The sequence below is a fragment of the Pseudophryne corroboree genome, chromosome 8 (assembly GCF_028390025.1).
Source record: "Pseudophryne corroboree isolate aPseCor3 chromosome 8, aPseCor3.hap2, whole genome shotgun sequence".
Classification (NCBI taxonomy): domain Eukaryota; kingdom Metazoa; phylum Chordata; class Amphibia; order Anura; family Myobatrachidae; genus Pseudophryne; species Pseudophryne corroboree.
Window position 1 is genome coordinate 446,708,880 of NC_086451.1, and position 13,815 is coordinate 446,722,694.

A 13,815-nucleotide genomic window follows, 5' to 3' on the forward strand; every position below is an offset into this window, starting at 1 on the left:
TCTTTGTTTTTAGTACTGAAGGTATCCTCTCCTTAAGATTGACCGGTGTCTTAAGGTTAAACTCTAATACCTGGTACATATATTCATTTATTTGGAAATACTCATTTCCACTGTGCACATTTTCTATTCTAGGCCTTTAAATTCTTTATTCTCATTTGTAACCTATTCCACTGTGATCTTGTACTTTGCCAGCAGGCTTATAGCCATTGGTGCTGCTTCCTAATAGATATTATGTTAGTTAGAATAACGTATATTGCACTAACACATTTATCCTAGGTTATACAGAATACAAAATTGACATTACACAATGGTAATAAATTTTCATAGATACATCCCCACCGTGATTCTGCAGATTTGGTAGCCAGCTTATAGCATTTGCTACTCCTCATAAATATTATAAATCAGATAATCAGATTCAGTAATAACAAGTCCAATTCGTGGTCGCCAATATTGCTTTATGGAATCTTATTTATGAATATTAATATTTAATATATCATATATGGTATTTAATATATGGATATATTTCAATTAATATGCATTTATCATATATATCTGCAAGTATATTATGTCAGGCTTACTAAGTGGCTGATAAATATATGCAGTCCTTTTATATATATATATATATATATATATATATATATATATGACTTATGAAATTATGAAGTTAAGATTCCTTAAAGAGAGTTCAAGCTTGAATATTACCGCTCTTTTTATATGATTCTTTATTTACAGGCAGATCAAATCGTACAGAATAAGATATACACAGTAGTGATATATATACTAATTATTATATTAAGCTATGCTATGCTTCCTTCGTTACATAACATAAAACAACATGACATAAGTTTCACAAACAGTTTCAATTACTATCATATTTATACTTGCAAGTTAAAGATTGCCATCCCAAGAATCATTCCTTCTGCATGTTCTCCATGACTTCTCCTCCTGACTGACTTCCTTCCTTCTCCTTCTTCTTCTCCCTCTCCCTCTTCCTTCTAACTCCTAACTACAAGTCTGGTCCTTTTATCTCATATTTTACCAATTCAAACTATCATATTCTCATAGTTTCCAATGGAATAGGTAATTATAGGTTTGTCAGATTCCAAGGTGTAATAAAACAAACATTGAACTGGGCTGTCGTGTCCTGTTCACGGAGGCATGGTGTCATAAAAGTGTGGTGTCCACACTGCCTTAAGCAAGTATAGTATTGTAAAATCTGGAATGTCTTTTCATCCAAAGTTCTGTTGTATTGACAAGTTTTCCTGGGGTCGGTTACACAATGTTTTATCAATGGATGTGATCTCTTTTCATAGTAGTTAATTTATGCTCCCTAGCTTTTAACCTTCACTGGACAATAGACAAACCAGTAGATTCTGATCTACTGTAAGCACACCTGTGAATTCCAATGACCAACAGAGCTCTGTCACATACCTATTATCATTTATGGCCTAATACCTTTTCTCTACAATGACTCTTGATCTTACTGTAACCTCTCTGGCCTTATTTATGACTAGAGCAGAATAAACCTGTTCCCTACACTATTTTTTTACCATCTTGCAGTAAAACACAAATATACAGTATATCTATATAAACACATACACAAACCTAATTTCTTAAATCAGCTAAACATTACCTCATACATTCAAACTTATTTCATATCTATTCCTTACTATATATATCCACTATACTGTCCACTATGGTAACATCGCCTATTTATAATGAATTATATTTTGATTCAGACAACATCTATTGCCCTAATATTAGACTAAGTGCAGACAATTACCTATAAGGCAACAGCTGCCCGTTTCATCAGCTTGCCTTTCGTATACGGCTAAGCTGAACTGATCAGCTCAGATCGTAAATTTATGACTTGTCCCTCCCCCCTAATCTTCTGATCCATCCATGCTAAATTGCCTTTCCCATGGCATATCCAGGCACCTTCCCACCTTACTACTCTATTTACAGTAATTCCAAAATTATTTACTTCCACTTGTCCCGTGCAACTTTGCTAGTGATGGTTGTATCTTTAAAAAAAAAAATGCGCAACACGATGCGACTAGGATGCACCAGGAGACTGTGCTGCTTCATTTGGTATGCGGTACCTATATATCTGTGTACGACAGATTTGTACATAAACCCGATGGTTTACATGCAGATCCAATGCTTGTGGGGTTGCACAGAAGCAAGTCCCGTTGTATGCATGTGCAAAACGGGTCTTGAGATATTTGTTATGTGGTAGGGAGATATTCCAGCAAAGGGAACTTTGCGGTCAGCGGTTGAGGATACTCGCGGTCAACCGCTGACCGCAAAGTTCCCACCATTGGATACAATGGAGCGCCTATGCGCTACATTGTATCTCTGCCGTGCGCAGCCTGACTGACAGCTCAGGAGCGCACACCCAATCAGGAGAGCGCCACGACGTGGCGCTCCCTGATTGGCTGAAGGGACCCTCTTTGATAGGAGTCACGGGGGGTCCCGGCAGTCGGGGAAAGGGGTCCCATGTGTAAACATGGGACCCCTTTCAGTGCGTGGTTCGGGTTTCCGGTTTGTTTTTTTTGGCAAGTACGTGGATTATAAAGAGGACAAAGCTACACTGGATTATGTGAGTATAATTTTTTCACAGGTACCCCGTGGAGTCTACATGGAGAAGTGGACCGAGCCTTGTGTGAACATAGGTAAGTATGTATGTATGTATGTAGGTAGGTGTGCATGTATGTAATAAAGTTTTACTGTCACGGTGTGTGTGTCCTGTTTTTTGTTGGGTATTTTTTTTTGTAGTAGTACTACAGGTACCAGCGGGCCCGTTTTTCCACCGCATGCTGGTACTTGTGGTTCTCCAAGTACCAGCTTGCGGGGGAGGCTTGCTGGGACTTGTAGTACTGCTACAAAAAAAACAATATTCTTCTTTTTTCACTTGGCTATCAGCCATCCATCCGCCGCCCTTGGATGGGGGGGACAGCCTTGGGCTTCACCCCTGGCCCTTGGGTGGCTGGAGGGGGGTACCCCTTGATTTAAGGGGTCCCCACTCCTCCAGTGTACCCCGGCCAGGGGTGACTAGTTAGTGATTTAATGCCAGGGCCGCAGGGACCTATATAAAAGTGTCCCCCGGCTGTGGCATTATCTCTCTGACTAGTGGAGCCCGGTGCTGGTTTAAAAAATACGGGGGACCCCTACGCTTTTTGTCCCCCGTATTTTTTGCACCAGGGCCAGGCGCAGAGTCCGGTCCTGGTTGTTCAAATATGGGGGAACCCCTGTCATTTCCCCCCCCCATATTTCTCTGACGTCCTAGTGGATGCTGGGAACTCCGTAAGGACCATGGGGAATAGCGGGCTCCGAAGGAGGCTGGGCACTCTAGAAAGATCTTAGACTACCTGGTGTGCACTGGCTCCTCCCACTATGACCCTCCTCCAAGCCTCAGTTAGATTTCGTGCCCGGCCGAGGTTGGATGCACACTAGGGGCTCTCCTGAGCTCTTAGAAAGTTATAGTCTTAGAATTTGTTATTTTCAGTGAGACCTGCTGGCAACAGGCTCACTGCAGCGAGGGACTAAGGGGAGAAGAAGCGAACTCGCCTGCTTGCAGCCGGATTGGGCTTCTTAGGCTACTGGACACCATTAGCTCCAGAGGGATCGACCGCAGGCCCAGCCTTGATGTTCGGTCCCGGAGCCGCGCCGCCGTCCCCCTTACAGAGCCAGAAGCAAGAAGATGGTCCGGAAAATCGGCGGCATGAAGACATCCTGTCTTCACCAAGGTAGCGCACAGCACTGCAGCTGTGCGCCATTGCTCCTTATACACTCTTCACACTCCGGTCACTGAGGGTGCAGGGCGCTGGGGGGGGGGGGGGGGCGCCCTGAGGCAGCAATAAAAACACCTTGGCTGGCTAAAATACCTCAATATATAGCCCCTGGGGCTATATATGAGGTAAATACCCCTGCCAGAATCCCATAAAAAGCGGGAGAATACGCCGCAAAAAAGGGGCGGAGCCTATCTCCTCAGCACACTGGCGCCATTTTTCCCTCACAGCTCGGCTGGAAGGAAGCTCCCTGGCTCTTCCCTGCAATTCTACAGTACAGTAAGAGGGAAAAGAGAGGGGGGGGGGGGCATTAAAATTGGCACCGTATACAGTATATTATATTGAAAAGCAGCTATTAGGGACATAACTCAGTTAGTCCCTGTATATATATATAGCGCTCTGGTGTGTGCTGGCATACTCTTACTCTGTCCCCCCAAAGGGCTTTTGTGGGTCCTGTCCTCTGTTTGAGCATTCCCTGTGTGTGTGGAGTGTGTCGGTACGGCTGTGTCGACATGTTTGAGGAGGAAAATGATGTGGAGGAGGAGCAGATGCCTTTAGCAGGGATGTCACCCCCTGGGGGTCAGACACCTGAGTGGATGGTATTATGGCAGGAAATGAGTGCACGTATAGACTCCTTACATAAAAAATTTGACGACATGCCGACTGTGGGACAGCCGAGTCTTCAGCTCGTGCCTGTCCAGGTGTCTCAAAAGTCATCAGGGGCTCTGAAACGCCCGCTATCTCAGGTGGCACAAGTAGATGTCGACACGGATACTGACACCAGTGTCGACGACGATGAGTCAAATTTAATGCCCGTTAAGGCCATTCACTGCATGATTGAGGCAATGAAAGAGGTGTTAAATATTTCTGATTTACATCCAGGTACCACAAAAAAGGGTATTATGTTTGGGGAGAAAAAAACTACCTGTAGTTTTTCCCCCATCAGATGAATTAAATGAAGTGTGTGAAGAAGCGTGGGCTTCCCCTGATAAGAAATTGGTAATTCCTAAGAAGCTACTAATGGCGTTCCCTTTCCCGCCAGAGGATAGGTCACGTTGGGAAACACCCCCTAGGATGGATAAAGCGCTCTAAAAAGGTGGCACTACCGTCCCAGGATACGGCCGCCCTTAAGGAACCTGCTGATAGAAAGCAGGAGGCGATCCTGAAGTCTGTATATACACACTCAGGCATTATACTCAGACCAGCTATTGCGTCAGCATGGATGTGCAGTGCTGCCGCTGCGTGGTCAGATAAACTGTCAGAAAATATTGACACGTTAGACAGAGACACGATCCTGCTAACAATTGACCATATCAAAGACTCAGTCTTATACATGAGAGATGCACAGAGGGAAATCTGCCGGCTGGCATCTAAAGTAAGTGCATTATCCATCTCTGCTAGGAGAGGCTTATGGACTCGCCAGTGGACTGGAGATGCAGATTCCAAAAGGCACATGGAAGTTTTGCCTTATAATTATTTGGGGATGGTCTCTCCGACCTAGTTTCCACAGCAACGTCTGGGAAGTCAGCATTTTTACCCCATGTCCCCTCACAGCCTAAGAAGGCGCCATTTTATCAGGTTCAGTCCTTTCGGTCCCAGAAAAACAAGCGGGGAAAAGGAGGGTCTTTTCTGTCAAGAGGCAGAGGCAGGGGAAAAAGGCTGCAGCAAACAGCAGGTTCCCAGGAACAAAAGTCCTCCCCCGCTTCCTCTTCCAAGTCCGCTGCATGACGGTGGGGCTTCACAGGCGGAACCAGGTACGGTGGGGGCCCGCCTCAGGAATTTCAGCAATCAGTGGGCTCGCTCACAGGTGGATTCCTGGATCCTTCAAATAGTATCTCAGGGATACAGGCTGGAATTCGAGGCGACTCCACCCCGCCGTTTCCTAAAATCCGCCTTGCCGATTGCTCCCTCAGACAGGGAGGCGGTGCTAGCAGCGATTCAGAAGCTGTATTCCCAGCAAGTGATAATCAAGGTACCCCTACTTCAACAAGGCCGGGGTTACTATTCCACACTTTTTGTGGTGCCGAAACCGGACGGTTCGGTGAGAACCATTTTAAATTTGAAATCCTTGAACACATACATAAAAAAATTCAAGTTCAAGAAGGAATCGCTCAGGGCGGTTATTGCAAGCCTGGACGAGGGGGATTACATGGTATCCCTGGACATCAAGGATGCTTACCTGCATGTCCCCATTTACAATTCTTACAATTCTTACAATTCTCACCAGGAGTACCTCAGATTTGTGGTACAGGATTGCCATTACCAATTCCAGACGCTGCCGTTTGGACTCTCCACGGCACCGAGGGTATTTACCAAGGTTATGGCGGAAATGATGATACTCCTTCGAAAAAAGGGAGTTTTAATTATCCCATACTTGGACGATCTCCTAATAAAGGCTCGATCCAAGGAACAGTTGTTAGTGGGAGTAGCACTATCTCAGGAAGTGCTGAGCCAGCACGGTTGGATTCTGAATATCCCAAAATCACAGCTGGTCCCCACGACACGTCTAATGTTCCTGGGAATGATTCTGGACACGGCCCAGAAAAAAGTGTTTCTCCCGGAGGAGAAAGCCAGGGAGTTGTCTTCTCTAGTCAGAGACCTCCTAAAACCAAAACAGGTATCGGTGCATCACTGCACGCGGGTCCTGGAAAAGATGGTAGCTTCTTACGAAGCAATTCCATTCGGCAGGTTCCATGCCAGAATTTTTCAGTGGGACCTGTTGGACAAGTGGTACAGGACTGGGTCCTGGTGACCACGGATGCCAGCCTACGAGGCTGGGGGGCAGTCACAAAGGGAAGAAATTTCCAAGGACTATGGTCAAGTCAGGAGACTGCCCTTCACATAAATATTCTGGAACTAAGGGCCATTTACAATGCCCTAAGTCAAGCAAAATCCCTGCTCCTACACCAGCCGGTGCTGATCCAGTCAGACAACATCACGGCAGTCGCCCATGTGAATCGACAGGGCGGCACAAGAAGCAGGACGGCGATGGCAGAAGCCACAAAAATTCTCAGATGGGCGGAGAATCATGTACTAGCACTGTCAGCAGTGTTCATCCCGGGAGTGGACAACTGGGAAGCAGACTTTCTCAGCAGGCACGACCTCCACCCGGGAGAGTGGGGACTTCATCCAGAAGTCTTCCAAATGATTGTGGACATGATGGCGTCCCGCCTAAACAAAAAACTAGAGAAGTATTGCGCCAGGTCAAGAGACCCTCAGGCGATAGCTGTGGACGCTCTAGTGACACCGTGGGTGTACCGGTCAGTTTATGTGTTCCCTCCTCTACCTCTCATACCAAAGGTATTGAGAATAATAAGAAAGCGAGGAGTAAGCACAATTCTCGTGGTTCCGGATTGGCCGAGAAGAGCGTGGTACCCGGAACTTCAAGAGATGATCTCAGAGGACCCGTGGTCTCTGCCGCTCAGACAAGACCTGCTGCAGCGGGGCCCCTGTCTGTTCCAAGACTTACCGCGGCTGCGTTTGACGGCATGGCGGTGGAACGCCGGATCCTGAAGGAAAAGGGCATTCCGGAGGAAGTCATTCCTACGCTTATTAAAGCCAGGAAAGATGTTACGGCAAAGCATTATCACCGCATATGGCGGAAATATGTTGCATGGTGCGAGGCCAAAAAGGCCCCAACAGAGGAATTTCAACTAGGTCGATTTCTGCATTTCCTGCAAGCAGGAGTGAATATGGGCCTAAAACTGGGCTCCATTAAGGTACAGATCTCGGCTCTGTCAATTTTCTTTCAAAAAGAACTAGCTTCAGTACCTGAAGTTCAGACATTTGTGAAAGGAGTGCTGCATATTCTGCCCCCATTTCTGCCTCCAGTGGCACCTTGGGATCTCAACGTGATGTTGAGTTTCTTAAAATCACATTGGTTTGAGCCACTAAAAACCGTGGATCTGAAATATCTCACGTGGAAAGTGGTCATGTTATTGGCCTTGGCTTCAGCCAGGCGAGTGTCAGAGTTGGCGGCTTTATCATGTAAAAGCCCTTATCTGATTTTCCATATGGATAGGGCAGAATTGAGGACTCGTCCCCAGTTTCTCCCTAAGGTGGTGTCAGTGTTTCACCTGAACCAGCCTATTGTGGTGCCTGCGGCTACTAAGGATTTGGAGGACTCCAAGTTGCTAGACGTTGTCAGGGCCCTGAAAATATATGTTTCCAGGACGGCTGGAGTCAGAAAATCTGACTCGCTGTTTATACTGTATGCACCCAACAAGCTGGGTGCTCCTGCTTCTAAGCAGACGATTGCGCGTTGGATTTGTAGTACAATTCAGCTTGCACATTCTGTGGCAGGCCTGCCACAGCCAAAATCTGTCAATGCCCATTCCACAAGGAAGGTGGGCTCATCTTGGGCGGCTGCCCGAGGGGTCTCGGCTTTACAACTTTGCCGAGCTGCTACTTGGTCAGGGGCAAACACCTTTGCAAAATTCTATAAATTTGATACCCTGGCTGAGGAGGACCTGGAGTTCTCTCATTCAGGGCTGCAGAGTCATCCGCACTCTCCCGCCCGTTTGGGAGCTTTGGTATAATCCCCATGGTCCTTACGGAGTCCCCAGCATCCACTAGGACGTCAGAGAAAATAAGAATTTACTCACCGGTAATTCTATTTCTCGTAGTCCGTAGTGGATGCTGGGCGCCCATCCCAAGTGCGGTTTATCTGCAATACTTGTACATAGTTATTGTTAACTAAATCGGGTTATTGTTGAGCCATCTGTTGAGAGGCTCTGTTGTTTCATACTGTTAACTGTGTTTCATATCACGAGTTGTACAGTGTGATTGGTGTGGCTGGTATGAGTCTTACCCGGGATTCAAAATCCTTCCTTATTGTGTACGCTCGTCCGGGCACAGTACCTAACTGAGGCTTGGAGGAGGGTCATAGTGGGAAGAGCCAGTGCACACCAGGTAGTCTAAGATCTTTCTAGAGTGCCCAGCCTCCTTCGGAGCCCGCTATTCCCCATGGTCCTTACGGAGTTCCCAGCATCCACTACGGACTATAAGAAATAGAATTACCGGTGAGTAAATTCTTATTTTTTACAACCAGGACCGGCTCAAAGAGCCCGAGGCTGGTTTTGCTTAGGAGGGGGGACCTCACGCATTTTTTTTCTTGATTTTCAACACTTTTTATTTTTTTTGAAAGGTGCACAATGAAGCCCTGCACGGATCCCACAGATCCGGACGAGATTCATTGTGTTAATGTCCGCAGTGTTTTACTATTCACTCCCGTAAAACACTGCCCGAAATTACGAATGACATCGACATTGGAAAAAACGAAAATGCAGAATACGACAGCATAGTAAATCTGGCGTAAAAAATTAAAAAAGTTGTAAATTCACACATTCGACACAAATACGAATTTTAGTAAATATACCCCCAGCTCCCCACAGCTTCTGGCATCACTGGATTACATGCCTTTTGTTACATGTACACAATCAGATCACCTGCTGTGTAACTCTATATTGCGTTCTACGTCCAGTAATTATACTCTGCCTATTGCAGGTGACAGGGGCACCTACGTCTTCCAGGTGAAGTTTTGGTGTGAGTTGTTTGGAGATAACAGCATCAGTGGATATGAGGAGTTTGCAGCCAATGGGGATGACTTTATTGTACTTGATCCATTTGAACTTCAGTTTGTGCCATTAATACCTGCAGCACACACCCTGACAAGACTGGAACAGCAGGTTTTACGGGGCTAAGAGGCAAAAGTCCTACATGGAGCAGGAGTGTGTTCTGTGGCTAAAGCAGTACATGGAGTGTGAGTGTGTGACGGAACGCCTGCGCACAGGTAAGAGCACAACGCAGAATCACTGACAGTTCTGTATGCAAAAATGGCTCTGGAACATTTACATTGCACTGGCCCGGGGGGCAGATGGCCCCCTGCCCCCCTGCCCAGTCTGCCCCTGCCGGGTGTAGACATTAAATGTGGACATTACGGTTAGGCTGTGGATGAAAGGGTTATGGTCAGGCGTGCGGGGGCGACTTACTTCTCTCCAGTAATGGGAGATGAGGGGGCAGTCCTACATGTATTGTAAAAACGTGGCGTGTGAGCTATTACATTTTGGACACGCCCCTGTGTCGGAGAGACCCATAAGGAATCCAATATGCAGGGGAAAAGTATCCATTGTGAAAAGTCTGATAAAACAGGTCATGATACATGTTAGAGGAAAGCGTGTGAATAGAATACTGGAAAGATTTCAGAGGTTCTAATGTAATATGGGGAAACGCCTGTAGCCAAGAGGGTATCATGTGCAACTTTTTAGGTGCTTAGACATATGAGCAGTTAAAAACATTGACCATTAGCGCGAATATCGCCATTGCAATAGGCTCAGGCGTACTGCATACTACTGCCCATATATAATAGTAGAGGTGCACTGCATACTACTGCCCATATATAATAATAGAGGTGTACTGCGTACTACTGCCCATATATAATAGAGGTGCACTGCGTACTACTGCCCATATATAATAATAGAGGTGCACTGCCTACTACTGCCCATATATAATAATAGAGGTGCACTGCTTACTACTGCCCATATATAATAATAGAGGTGCACTGCATACTACTGCCCATATATAATAATAGAGGTGCACTGCTTACTACTGCCCATATATAATAATAGAGGTGCACTGTGTACTACTGCCCATATATAATAATAAAGGTGCACTGCATACTACTGCCCATATATAATAAATAAGAATTTACTCACCGGTAATTCTATTTCTCGTAGTCCGTAGTGGATGCTGGGAACTCCGTAAGGACCATGGGGAATAGACGGCTCCGCAGGAGACTGGGCACATCTAAAGAAAGAATTAGGACTATCTGGTGTGCACTGGCTCCTCCCCCTATGACCCTCCTCCAAGCCTCAGTTAGGACACTGTGCCCGGAAGAGCTGACACAATAAGGAAGGATTTTGAATCCCGGGTAAGACTCATACCAGCCACACCAATCACACCGTATAACTCGTGATAGGAACCCCAGTTAACAGTATGATAACAAAAGGAGCCTCTGAACAGATGGCTCGCAATAATAACCCGATTTGTGTAACAATAACTATTTACAAGTATTGCAGACAATCCGCACTTGGGATGGGCGCCCAGCATCCACTACGGACTACGAGAAATAGAATTACCGGTGAGCAAATTCTTATTTTCTCTGACGTCCTAGTGGATGCTGGGAACTCCGTAAGGACCATGGGGATTATACCAAAGCTCCCAAACGGGCGGGAGAGTGTGGACGACTCTGCAACACCGAATGAGAGAACTCCAGGTCCTCCTCAGCCAGGGTATCAAATTTGTAGAATTTTGCAAACGTGTTTGCCCCTGACCAAGTAGCAGCTCGGCAAAGTTGTAAAGCCGAGACCCCTCGGGCAGCCGCCCAAGATGAGCCCACCTTCCTTGTGGAATGGGCTTTTACAGATTTAGGCTGCGGTAGTCCTACCGCAGAATGCGCCAGCTGAATAGTGCTACAAATCCAGCGCGCAATAGTCTGCTTAGAAGCAGGAGCAACCAGTTTGTTGGGTGCATACAGGATAAACAGCGAGTTAGTTTTCCTGACTCCAGCCGTCCTGGAAACATAAATTTTCAGGGCCCTGACTACGTCCAGTAACTTGGAATCCTCCAAGTTCCCAGTAGCCGCAGGCACCACAATAGGCTGGTTCAAGTGAAACGCTGATACCACCTTCGGGAGAAACTGAGGACGAGTCCTCAATTCTGCCCTATCCATATGGAAAATCAGATAAGGGCTTTTATAGGACAAAGCCGCCAATTCTGACACATGCCTGGCCGAAGCCAGGGCCAACAGCATGACCACTTTCCACGTGAGATATTTCAAATCAACAGTCTTCAGTGGTTCAAACCAATGTGATTTCAGGAACTCCAAAACCACATTGAGATCCCAAGGTGCCACTGGGGGCACAAAAGGAGGCTGAATATGCAGAACTCCCTTGACAAAAGACTGAACTTCAGGCAGGGAAGCCAGTTCTTTTTGGAAGAAAATCGACAGGGCCGAAATCTGGACCTTAATGGACCCCAATTTGAGGCCCAACGTCACCCCTGTTTGCAGGAAATGCAGGAATCGACCCAGTTGAAATTCCTCTGTTGGGGCCTTCCTGGCCTCACACCAAGCAACATATTTTCACCAAATGCGGTGATAATGGTTTGCGGTGACATCCTTCCTGGCTTTGATAAGGGTAGGAATGACTTCCTCCGGAATACCCTTTTCCTTCAGGATCCGGTGTTCAACCGCCATGCCGTCAAACGCAGCCGCGGTAAGTCTTGGAACAGACAGGGCCCCTGCTGCAGCAGGTCCTGTCTGAGCGGCAGAGGCCAAGGGTCCTCTGAAAGCATCTCTTGAAGTTCTGGGTACCAAGCTCTTCTTGGCCAATCCAGAACCACGAGTATAGTTTTCACTCCTCGCCTTCGTATTATTCTCAGTACCTTGGGAATGAGAGGCAGAGGAGGAAACACATAAACCGACTGGTACACCCACGGTGTTACTAGAGCGTCCACAGCGATCGCCTGAGGGTCCCTTGACCTGGTGCAATATCTTTTTAGCTTTTTGTTGAGGCGGGACGCCATCATGTCCACCTGTGGTCTTTCCCACCGGTATACCAGCATTTGGAAGACTTCTGGATGAAGTCCCCATTCTCCCGGGTGGAGGTCGTGCCTGCTAAGGAAGTCTGCTTCCCAGTTGTCCACTCCCGGAATGAATACTGCTGTCAGTGCTAACACATGATTTTCCGCCCATCGGAGAATCCTTGTGGCTTCTGCCATTGCCCTCCTGCTTCTTGTGCCGCCCTGTCTGTTTACATGGGCGACCGCCGTGATGTTGTCTGATTGGGTCAGTACCGACTGGTTCTGAAGCAGGGGCCTTGCTTGGCTTAGGGCATTGTAGATGGCCCTTAGCTCCAGAATATTTATGTGAAGCGAAATCTCCTGATCTGACCACAGTCCTTGGAAGTTTCTTCCCTGTGTGACTGCCCCCCAGCCCCGAAGGCTGGCATCCGTGGTCACCAGGACCCAGTCCTGTATTCCGAATCTGCGGCCCTCTAGTAGATGAGCCCTCTGCAGCCACCACAGCAGCGACACCCTGATCCTTGCCGACAGGGTTATCCGCTGTTGCATCTGGAGATGGGACCCGGACCATTTGTCCAACAGGTCCCACTGGAAAGTCCTTGCGTGGAACCTTCCGAATGGAATTGCTTCGTACGAAGCTACCCTTTTTCCCAGGACTCGTGTGCATTGATGTACCGACACCTGTCCCGGTTTTAGGAGGTCTCTGACTAGAGATGACAACTCCTCTGCTTTTTCCACTGGAAGAAACACTTTTTTCTGGTCTGTGTCCAGAATCATTCCCAGGAACAGAAGACGTGTCGTCGGGACCAGCTGTGACTTTGGAATATTGAGAATCCAGCCGTGCTGTTGTAGCACTTCCAGAGAAAGTGCTACCCCCACTACCAACTGTTCTTTGGACCTCGCCTTTATCAGGAGATCGTCCAAGTACGGGATAATTAAAACTCCCTTCTTGCGAAGGAGTATCATCATTTCGGCCATTACCTTGGTAAAGACCCTCGGTGCCGTGGATAACCCAAACGGCAGCATCTGGAACTGATAGTGACAGTCCTGTACCACAAATCTGAGGTACTCCTGGTGAGGGGGGTAAATGGGGACATGTAGGTACGCATCCTTGATGTCCAGGGAGACCATGTAATCCCCCTCGTCCAGGCTCGCAATAACCGCCCTGAGCGATTCCATCTTGAACTTGAACCTTTTGATATAAGTGTTCAAGGCTTTTAAATTTAAGATGGGTCTCACCGAACCGTCCGGTTTCGGTACCACAAACATTGTGGAATAGTAACCCTTTCCTTGCTGAAGGAGGGGTACCTTGAAAATCACTTGTTGTGAATACAGTTTTTGGATAGCCACCAACACTGCCTCCCTGGCAGAGGGAGTTGCTGGTAAGGCAGATTTTAGAAAACGGCGGGGGGTGGACGTCTCGAATTCCAGCCTGTACCCCTGA

General features: G+C 47.1%; 2 protein-coding genes across 2 annotated transcripts in view; one reads left to right on the forward strand and one right to left on the reverse strand.

The window, feature by feature from the left end:
• The window catches only part of LOC134949551 (putative nuclease HARBI1), a 144,337-nt gene that overhangs the window by 110,074 nt on the left and 20,448 nt on the right, over positions 1 to 13,815 (reverse strand). The gene's annotated exons all lie outside the window — the stretch shown is intronic.
• The window catches only part of LOC134949552 (hereditary hemochromatosis protein homolog), a 72,021-nt gene that overhangs the window by 28,900 nt on the left and 29,306 nt on the right, over positions 1 to 13,815 (forward strand). Inside the window, exon 3 of the mRNA XM_063938194.1 lies at positions 9,297 to 9,582. Within this exon, the coding sequence (XP_063794264.1) occupies positions 9,510 to 9,582 (73 nt within the window). The 5' untranslated portion in view covers positions 9,297 to 9,509. The remainder of the gene's footprint in view (positions 1 to 9,296; positions 9,583 to 13,815) is intronic.